This window comes from Haliotis rufescens, unplaced genomic scaffold, assembly GCF_023055435.1.
Source record: "Haliotis rufescens isolate VD_foot unplaced genomic scaffold, xgHalRufe1.0.p SCAF_1, whole genome shotgun sequence".
NCBI classification, from domain to species: domain Eukaryota; kingdom Metazoa; phylum Mollusca; class Gastropoda; order Lepetellida; family Haliotidae; genus Haliotis; species Haliotis rufescens.
Window position 1 is genome coordinate 61,642,799 of NW_025963779.1, and position 10,582 is coordinate 61,653,380.

At 41.2% G+C, this 10,582-nt stretch overlaps 1 protein-coding gene across 1 annotated transcript; it reads right to left on the reverse strand.

Moving 5' to 3' along the window:
• Positions 1-352: 352 nt before the first annotated feature.
• Positions 353-10,210, reverse strand: LOC124145009. The gene is made up of 14 exons (XM_046514643.2): positions 10,118-10,210; positions 9,477-9,516; positions 9,104-9,203; positions 8,164-8,349; positions 7,938-8,067; positions 7,408-7,549; positions 7,175-7,284; positions 5,928-6,069; positions 5,222-5,375; positions 4,633-4,757; positions 4,333-4,453; positions 3,132-3,254; positions 506-602; positions 353-418 (listed from the first exon to the last, which is right to left on the reverse strand). The coding sequence occupies exons 1-14, from the start codon at positions 10,164-10,166 to the stop codon at positions 390-392; spliced, it is 1,548 nt and encodes a 515-aa protein (XP_046370599.2). The 5' UTR covers positions 10,167-10,210; the 3' UTR covers positions 353-389.
• Positions 10,211-10,582: the final 372 nt, after the last annotated feature.

Sequence of the window (10,582 nt, forward strand, 5' to 3'; positions counted from 1 at the left end):
TAACGCCGCACTCAGCAACATTCAAGCTATATGACGAGGTCTGTAAATAATCGAGTCTGAACGAACAGACAATCCAGTAATTGACATCATGAGCATCGATCCACGCAATTGGGATACGATGACATGCATCAACCAAGTCAGCGAGTCTGACCACCCGATCCCGTTAGTCTCCTCTTGCGGCAAGCATTGTCGCCTTTTACGACAAGCATAGGTTGCTGAAGACGTATTCTACCCCGGATCTTCACGTGTAAGTATTTCTTTGATGCAATCCCTTCCCTAAACGTTAAAGCAGCATTACGTCATCCTTCCAAGAGTCCGCAACTAACAACGAACAAAGATGTCAAGTTCCATGGAAATTTTAACAACTGTTTACTCCAAGGAAGGTTCACTCAGCCGATGATGGACACATATGCATGTACTGCAAGAAGAAATGAAAGAGTTTTACGAAACGTAATGTTAATTAACGCTATTGAAACGTGGAGGCTTACTGGCGAGTCGTCCGTACCTGTGAACAGTCGGTTGTACTTGCTCTTCTTCGGGGGAGTCCAGGACCCCACTTTAGCACAGGCTGAGGAGGACCCGGAATGATGTGAACTGCTCACCTGTGTGCATGTGCATATTTATATGAAATTATATACAATTGCTTCCGAGAAATGTTTTTAGGTTTATTTAGCTACAACAGTAATTGCACACCGCTTAACTTGACTAAGGGACTAAGGGAGTCATTCGGTTGCTTCATTTACTATACTTCCTTGATATTCATTGTGCTACAGATTATTGTTCCAGCACAACGAGGAACTTAAGTGATTATTTGCCAGGGCAAGCCACTCTTATTGAGACACATATTTCATAGATTTCATGTCACAATCAGCAACAAGCAAGTCCTGGTTGTCTCTAGGTAATCAATCCTAAACCAGGAAAGTCTGTGGTTAATATCGACCCATGCAGTTAGGGTGACGATGACACACAATCAACAGGCTATACATAAGGTGTAACGTCTTTGATAGGCATTTAGAAGTTGGAGTAATAAGTAAGGATCAGAATTTGTCGATGAACAACTTCTTTATTACAATTTATCACTTGCTTGATAACGGTGTTAGAACCTACACCGAAACGTCGCTCTTAATTGTAATAAAGAAGTTGTTCATCGATAAATTATTATCCTTAATAAGGTGTAAACTTAAAAAGGCATTTGATGGTGTTGGGAAGCTACGGTTATGTTCACGAAATGCAGATTTGAAACTGGTTGAAAGGTCTTCATGCGGACACCAGCCCATGTTCTCGTTGTAGTAATGATGTAATCAGCGGATCCCAGTAGTATTTGGCACTTATGACACACATTTGGTACTGGGTACAAATTCTGCCATGGAACTCATACAAGTTTTGAGCACAAAATGAATACGTGTGTTTGTGCTGACTGAAGCGGGTTAGTGGTAAGACTCAAACTCATCTCCAGGCCGCCTTGATGTGGCGGGTATATTGCTGACACTGATTCACTACATTATATTACTTGGTTATACTAATTTAGTTTGGCCAAATACAGACGTTATACAGACATCACATAGGCACCATACATATATCATGCTGACAGTGTGCATGTATAATAAAGGCAGAAAACAGGCATCATGACAATCATATTAATACATGCTCTATGAGCGGCAATGCCTTGATGAATCTTGTGTTGATATCATGCAGGTCATACGTGTACTATTGCCATGATATCATGAAAGCATCTTGCTGGTGATACTTGTACCCTTGTTGTTACATTTGCAAGCATCATGCAGGTTATACTTGTACCATTGCGGTGATATCATGCAAGCATCATGCAGGTCATGCATGTATCATTGCCGTGATATCATGCAAGCATCATGCAGGTCATGCGTGTACCATTGCTGTGATATCATGCAAGCATCATGCAGGTCATACGTGTACCATTGCTGTGATATCATGCAAGCATCATGCAAGTCATACGTGTACCATTGCTGTGATATCATGCAAGCACCATGCAGGTCATACGTGTACCATTGCGGTGATATCATGCAAGCATCATGCAGGTCATGCGTGTACCATTGCCGTGGTATCATGTAAGCACCATGCGGGTCATACGTGTACCATTGCCGTGATATCATGCAAGCACCATGCAGGTCATGCGTGTACCATTGCCAAATATCATGCAAGCACCATGCAGGTCATGCGTGTACAATTGCCGTGATATCATGCAAGCACCATGCAGGTCATGCGTGTACCATTGCCGTGATATCATGCAAGCATCATGCAGGTCATGCGTGTACCATTGCCGTGATATCATGCAAGCACCATGCAGGTCTTGCGTGTACCATTGCCATGATATCATGAAAGCGTCATGCAGGTCTTACCTGTTCCCTTTGCGTGATATCATGCAATCATCATGCAGGTCATGCGTGTACCATTGCCGTGATATCATGTAAGCACTATGCAGGTCATGCGTGTACCATTGCCGATATATCATGTAAGCACCATGCAAGTCATACGTGTACCATTGCGTTGATATCATGCAAGCACCATGCAGGTCATGCGTGTACCATTGCCGTGATATCATGCAAGCACCATGCAGGTCATGCGTGTACCATTGTCGTAATATCATGCAAGCATCATGCAGGTCATGCGTGTACCATTGCGGTGATATCATGCAAGCACCATGCAGGTTATACGTGTACCATTGCCGTGATATCATGCAAGCACCATGCAGGTCATGCGTGTACCATTGCCGTGATATCATGCAAGCATCATGCAGGTCATGCGTGTACCTTTGCCGTGATATCATGCAAGCATCATGCAGGTCATACGTGTACCATTGTCGTGATATCATGCAAGCATCATGCAGGTCATACGTGTACCTTTGCCGTGATATCATGCAAGCATCATGCAGGTCATACGTGTACCATTGTCGTGATATCATGCAAGCATCATGCAGGTCATACGTGTACCATTGTCGTTACATCTGCAAGTATCACGGAGATCATAAGTGTACTATTGGCATGGACATCATCTTCCCTCGTCTATAATGACAATGATGATGACAGTGTTCACAAAATGTGCATCCACTGCCGTTATATTCCTGTTAGTTTTATCACGTAACTATCTTGACTCACGTGCAGGGTGTGCTTCAGGTCATTGAGACCTTCAGAGTAAACTGGCACTCCCCCAGTGTTGGCCAGGAGGACGTAGTAGTCAGACTCGTGCTTCATGATCTTGTCACCAATAGCCAGGTACAACTGAAGGATTGAAAGGTTACTACATAAATTGACAATGTAAAAAAATACATATAAATGTTACCGAATTAAGTAATGGAGAAACCATGACACCGAAGGAATGGTATGATTGTATAACCGGGTAGGCACAGTGCCTACAGTGCCTTCTGTGCCTACCCGGTTATACAATCATACCATTCCTGAGGTGGAATGGTTTGTCCAACTTATAAAACGCTATCCATTAATCTATGTATTTTTTTGAGCTTATATTTACGCGGTATACGGGTCGCAAATAAGCGCGGTATAACGAGACACGCTTTATAACAGTTGTTATCGCGGGCCGCTGCGCGGACTGCACGTGCAGAAGAGGGCTGTACGTGCAGAAAGAACCGCGTGCGTCGTACCACATGGCATTGTGTCGTTAACTGTTCACAAGAGAGGATGTCTGACGATGACGATATTTTCCTTACTCAAAGTAAGTTAATTGATGAAAATTCTGCAGAAAAGGATGAGGATGACTTTTGTTCCCTTTTAGGTGACCCTTTGTCAGATGATGAAGTTGCCAAAAAACTGCGAAACAAAATTTCGGAGCGAACGAGAATTAAAAACGATTGGGCTCTTGGTGTCCTGAAAAATGGCAAGAGCAGAGGAAGCAACGTTCTCTTGTTGACAATTTGTCCTTGTCACGAAGTTGTTTGACAGAATCTTTGGTCGAAATGAGTGCAAAAAATTGCTCCCCAGGTTTTACAATTGCAATTGTAAAACCTGGGGAGCAATTGTAAAACCTGAGGAGCAATTGTAAAACTTGCTGAGTGGTCTTACTACAAAAGAAAGGTCGTCTGGGAGATGGTTACAACACCATGATAGGTTTATAAGGAGACATACAATTCACATGTCTATTATGTTCTTGCACCGTCAGAATTAGCTGCTAGGTATGAATAATGGTATGAACGTACGTAGTCTCGTATGATATAGCCTAGCTGGGATTATATTGAGTTGTTGACCTATTAACCAACATTACTAGTCGTTAGATAATGTTGACTGATATAGAAAGTATGTGTGACATTATGAGGTAGCGATTGTGTGCTGTTGCTAAACCTACATCATACTGCCCAGCTGGGATGTTGGTTGGGATGTTGACAGAAGTAGCAATTGTGTGATGCTCATTGGGCTGCCATACTCGAACATCAACACTGGTGATTGGGGTACCATAATATTTTCCACTGAAAAAACACAAAACACACGTAAGTCTTGGTATGCTGTAGAGATAAAATATTGTGGACATAATCCTTTCTGCCCTTTACATGCAGGCGGAAAACCACCATTTGAATATATGAAAATGGAGAAAAACAACACTGATGTAATAGTGGCTTTCACTTTCTTTAACGTGGCCTTTGCCTACCTGGCCTTGTCATGCATGACAAGAGTGACATCCATCTCCTTGACTGGGGCAGCAAAACCGTCGTTAGTGAGAGTGAGATGGACGCAGAAGTCTGCTCCTTTCTGCACGCTGTCTGGAAGGATCGACTGCACAGAGAGCATGGCCCATGAGACATGAATGGGTTAATGAATGCGTGTCTTGAACAGCCTGCGATCAATTGGGATCGCAATAATCAGATGATTATGGTAATGCCAATAAGAAGCTTGAGGCAAAGGATGGGCCAATTGACATGAATTCGTTGCTGAGTGTCTTGCTGAGTGGATTAGATCAGTACGCGATGGCATTGGTAAAGCCCACAAACTGAAATTTAAGAAACAGAATTGGAAAGAGCCATTCTGTCCCAGCCAGCTGCCATCCAAAATCTGGCTGCCCTACTGACACTACATAGTCGGATTCTTTCGGGGCCACATATACTTAAATCAATAGGATTTTATGCCAAGACACGTCTTCTAATACAAGACATATTTCATCCCTATCGAATGGATCTTCATCTGATCAAAAGACAATCATATAAATATATATAAAGAAAACCTGGGGTTTCAATGCCTACCTCAGTCAACCGTAACCTGTAGCCAAGCTTCCTGTGGACTTCTTCGTAGCATCCTTCCCTTGCCCAGAGATTATACATATCCTTGTCGAATTGTTGATTGAGCCACGTCCAGTGGAAAGTCTTCATCTCAGACAGGGCTGTAGGGCAGTGGTCTCTATTGGTTGGAAGATAAAGATGAGACTTATTTGATATTCTTTATTCCCGAACTCCTCCTCTGAAGGAGGCCATATGCCCATGGTACTTTTATAATTAGTAGAAGTAGAGTGTATATTATTTTCCCTATATCTCATTGCATGATAACTGTACAAGTTAAAAGTCAAGTAAAATAAAGCTATTCGAGTTGTTTAACAGAGAATTGCGAATTTTAAAGGAATTGGGGTTGACAGTAATATTCAGGGATGTACTGAATCCTTAATATAGAATAAAATGGATATATAAAAAGAAAATAATATTCATCTTCAATGTCATTCAGTGCGCTTAAGTGGCAACTTCCCTTAAAATACCTATGAAGCGTCATTTAGAATAAGATTGTATTATCTTTTTGTGACATTTATATTAAATCCTGAAAGAGACAAAAAGAATTCGTTTGCTTTGCAAAAACTGACATGACACACACCAGAAACTACAGTGTTTTTATAATGATATTAATAATTGGTATGACACTCATGCATCATGTTTCAAATAGACCGTTTTAATCAATAGCTACCTATCATTTTTGGTGAGGCTGCATGTTTCTCCACCAATAATTAGGTAGCGAGTCTCGGCTGCAAGGTAGGGTCTCTCAATACTTGCGTTTTTGTAGGTGCCAACGTCGTTATCGCTTGATAGGAAACAGTCGTTGTGAGAAGCTGAAAGTGCAATAGCAACACAACTTATATCATTTTGGAAATAAACAGAAGCAGTAATCCTCTGTAGACAAGTGAAGACTCCAAGAAAGGGAAACCGATTCTAGCCTAAAATAACGCAAATATTGTTCTGTTTCTTGATTGTGGTATTCAGGTTGTCAGAAAATAATCTATAAATGCAATTACTTAATAATAAAAAAGACTGTTATACAGTGCTTTCTAAACCTGACGCATCATTGACAAAAATGATGTTCGACGTTGCAATTCACTATTTTTGACTTACCGTGGTTGCAACCAGTGGGTGGGGGAGGGGGAGGGATACACTTACCTTTTCGCGAACACCTGATACCATCATTGTTTGATAGAGATTCATAAACACATGATCATGATATCGGAAGCGTACAATTGACTTTTATCAGAGATTTCATGTGGCTATGAGAGGAGTGTTGTTGCTTTCAATGAAAACACGGATTTTGCTAAAAAAAAAATAGCAAGCAACTTTCCATGGTCAATGTTCAAAATCCAAAGAAAACAAATTTCTCCAATCAAAACCTTTTGTAGTCGGCAAACTATTTTATGGCTATATCCTATCTTCTGTAATTTTCAAAAAATGATTCATTTTATTATTTTGAATGATACACTTCATAGAGTCCGAACCCCATGAAGATTCCGAGGCAGTATCCCTTACAACATATGCTGGTGGTGAGAGGCGAAGGAATGGATCGGGTGGTCAGGCTGGGTGCCTAGGTGTCACCGTACCCCGGCAACATGGATCCTCCCTCACAATATCGATCACTGGATTGTGTAGGCCAGTCTTGATTTTTTTCACAGTTCGTCGTGATATAGCTGGAATATTTCTGAGTGCAGCGTTAAACAACACACACACAAGCAAACGAACATCATAGTTTCTGATAGTAAAGGCCTATACACTGTACTGATCACGAGGGGCATTATTATGTAGCTTTAGATCTCATGCGAACAAGTAATTATTTTATGTAGATATTACCATTCAAAATGGAAAAAAACCTAGTAGTATGTAAACTAAACATTTGCTAAACAATCAGAGAATTAAGATGACAATTCGATATTATGATAGAGAGTAGCCTACCGATCCTGGCAACGTAAGACTTGGTATTCTTGTTGACATCAGCATATGTGATGGGCTTTGTTGTATGGAACATGGCAATCTTCTGCCCCGGATATCGCAGCTGGACCTGACTGGTATAGCCGTAACATAAAGCTGTATTTAGCTAAATTGTTATATTTGATTATTCATAGAGTTAAAGCAATGTCAATGGTTGATAACGGGATCTGGCATAAGGATGACAGTCTTGAACTTACATGGACTGTGGAACAGCATCGAGAAGTGCAGTGAGGACGTTCTTTCGCCCTTGCCACTGCTGGGGAGTGTAGCCATAGTAAGGGTCGATGTGGAAGTTTCGATGCTCAGGATCACCAAAATATGTTGTGTAGTACCATTCTCCTGCAGCAGAAATATTGCCTGACCAAACAACATCCCTAATACAATAGTAAGAAAAACTAATGTCACTTGAATGAACATGAAAATCATTGCATACAACACTTACACGGGGCACACGGGACACACGGGGCACACGGGACACACGGGCACACGGGACACACGGGCACACGGGACACACGGGGCACACGGGACACACGGGACACGCGGGGCACACGGGACACAATTTGGGATGAAAGATACACGTGATGCAGGTCGTTAACGGGTATGTTGCTGCCAAGCTTTGTAAAGTCTCACGTGTCTCCAATGAACTTTGGTGTAGAATACGTAACTTTAGTGATTGTCACTCGGCCAACGTACTGAGTGAAGGCATGGTAATGATAATTGTACTCACCCCATGTACCGATGAAGCCAGCCTCTACTGAAGTGATGACCCCTTCAAAGTCGTGGAAGATTGGTTTGAGCTGCTGGATGTGCTGCAGGATCTGATGCTCTGTGGCGTCGCCATAAGGGGCATGTTGATTCTGTAGAGGAAGGGTTAACAGATCCACGGAATATCATATTATTGAATCTATTCTATATTATGTTTGCTCGTTTGGTAGGAGCTTGGAACAACTTACCCTGTGAAAGGTATAGCAGAACCGGACAACTACTGTCATACCAGCTGTGTGGACGTTGGTTAGATCTACTCGGATCTTGTGAAGGAAGTCAGCGCTAATTGCTTTAGTACGAAATGTGTCCAAGACGTATGTCCTCCATACCATCGTCATGCCCGACCTCCTACGCTCACTGTCCAGGTGTGAAACCTGTTGAAAGAGGATTCATGCCATGATACGTACACAAAATTGTCTTCTCCTGCAGGTAATAGTAATGGTTTCAAAACAACTTGATCCTAGCCCTGTGAGAAAAAAAAATGCAGCAATTAGTACCAGTTGCTAAATAACCATCCAAATACATACACACTGATCAAGCAAATCTTATTAAACAAATGTCTAAACAAGGCACCCAATTTCATTTGTACTTAATGAAGTTTGAACTGAGAACTTGAATGTGTAAACGTCCTACTATTATGTTGTAGACTTCAATGATTACCTTCCTTAACTGAATTGTAATTGGAGGGAAGACTCCAAGATTCATGCTGAGTTTTCAATAAAGAAGTTTCGGTGGTAGATACTTTTAAATAGTTTTATTTCAATTCTACCATGACCATCAACTAGCTCAGGCACCTACCTCCGCCCTCCTAAAAAACACTCACAAAATAACATAATAAAAACAACAACATAAGACACAATGAACAAACTCCCAAATATACACACCACTATATTGACGCCACAAATCGACAGGGACTCAACAGTGTGACTTCAAAATTTCTTCGATATTTGTTTACTATTAGTAAGCATTATCTCAGCGTGGGTTCTTCACCCTTTACATGAATTGCGACAGATGCTCGACCACATCTCCCTGTGAATACATGATACTATCTGAGAAGTATATTACATATACATATAGACATCAGTTAGTAGACTTAACGTGACAAATGCAGTTCCTCGGAATACATACTGTGAGTGGGTCGAAGTGAGAAGCAGTTCCTACGATTTGATCAACAAAGCCCCGGTGAGGATTCTCGAGATGGTCCATACTGCTGCTATAGGTATGCCTCCTGTTACCAGATAGTGATAGATGACAACATTATTCTGTATGTGTACACCTACTACGTCACAAAGGTGTTACATGCATAATAATCGATTACACTGGCAGTTCTAGTGATAAATCATTGTTTCGAAGAGAAATGTTGAGCAAAGAGTTTATTTTATGATAATATATTGAATGGTTCAAGCAGAATTGCAGGATCACAGAAGCAGTTACATCTATATGCTACTCATGTTTTTAAGGTATGTGCCGGAAAAGACAAGTTTACGGTAGAAACACATACCGTCCATTTCCGCTAGAGCAAGAGGTACATGCAGACTCGGCTGCAACAAGAATGCGTTATGTCTCACACATAAGCACAGCTGTGGGCATGTACACCATCAACACAAGTTATCCATTAGTGGCCACGTCACTGGCACGGTTGGGGCGGTCGGGTAGCCTAGTGGTTAAGGCGTTCGATCGTCACGCCGAAGACCCGGGTTCGATTCCCGACATGGGTACAATGTGTGAAGCCCATTTCTGGTGTCCCCCGCCGTGATATTGCTGGAATATTGCTAAAAGCGGCGTAAAACCATATTCACTCACACTCACTCACTGGCACGGTTAAATATCCATATTACATATACAAATAACTGTCGAAACCATAAACACAAACAATAGTCCAGTCCGTAGAAACAATTTATATAGATACATATACCTATATTAAAGAGCGTTAAATTCCACATTCCATTCCACATTCAATCCAGTTTGGTTAGGATCATAGGATTATATGAAGCGTACATTTTATTCTGTATCATTACATGTTGAAGTGTACAGGCAAACACCATGTAACTTCATAAGGTATGTGCTGAAAGTGATTTGTAAATGTATCTTAAGTTTTATTCTTCGGCTGATTATTTGAAAAAGAAGCAATTATAGTCTTACCCAGGTGCCATAGCACCACCGTCAGTGCAAACACTGTCCATCCAGTCATAGTTGTTCAAGCCTTCAGGAACACTGAATGGAGTTCTGAGAAGCCTCAGGTGCGAGAAGAAAATGTTATCTATAAGCTCTCTAGGTGTTATCGTTTCTGACTTTTTGACCTTGGACATTTATAAAAAGGAACTGACTGGCGTTATTTAGCTTTTAAAAAGAAGAATAAGTTGTTTGAGTACTTAATAAAAGTAGCCATATGAAACAGTTTAAAGTCCCATGACTACTGTATGTACTGTAATGGACGCTCCCGTCGCTGTCCATATTCTATGCTAAGCAATTCACCTTTGACTATATAATTTTCATCTGGCAAATTGTCAATTGTCTATTGTCAATAAATTGAAAAAAATCCTAATTATATATCAACTAAAGATAGTGGGTACAATTCAGTATCGCATACCTTCGACTACGTGGAAT

Excerpts from the sequence above, each read along its gene's own strand:
- LOC124145009 (XM_046514643.2), bottom strand. The coding sequence starts at position 10,166 with ATGACTGGATGGACAGTGTTTGCACTGACGGTGGTGCTATGGCACCTG. Across the intron at positions 8,068-8,163 it reads TCTGCTATACCTTTCACAGG|AATCAACATGCCCCTTATGG; the intron begins GTAAGTTGTTCC and ends CTTCCTCTACAG. Across the intron at positions 4,454-4,632 it reads GTCATGCATGACAAGGCCAG|TGGAAAATATTATGGTACCC; the intron begins GTAGGCAAAGGC and ends GTGTTTTTTCAG.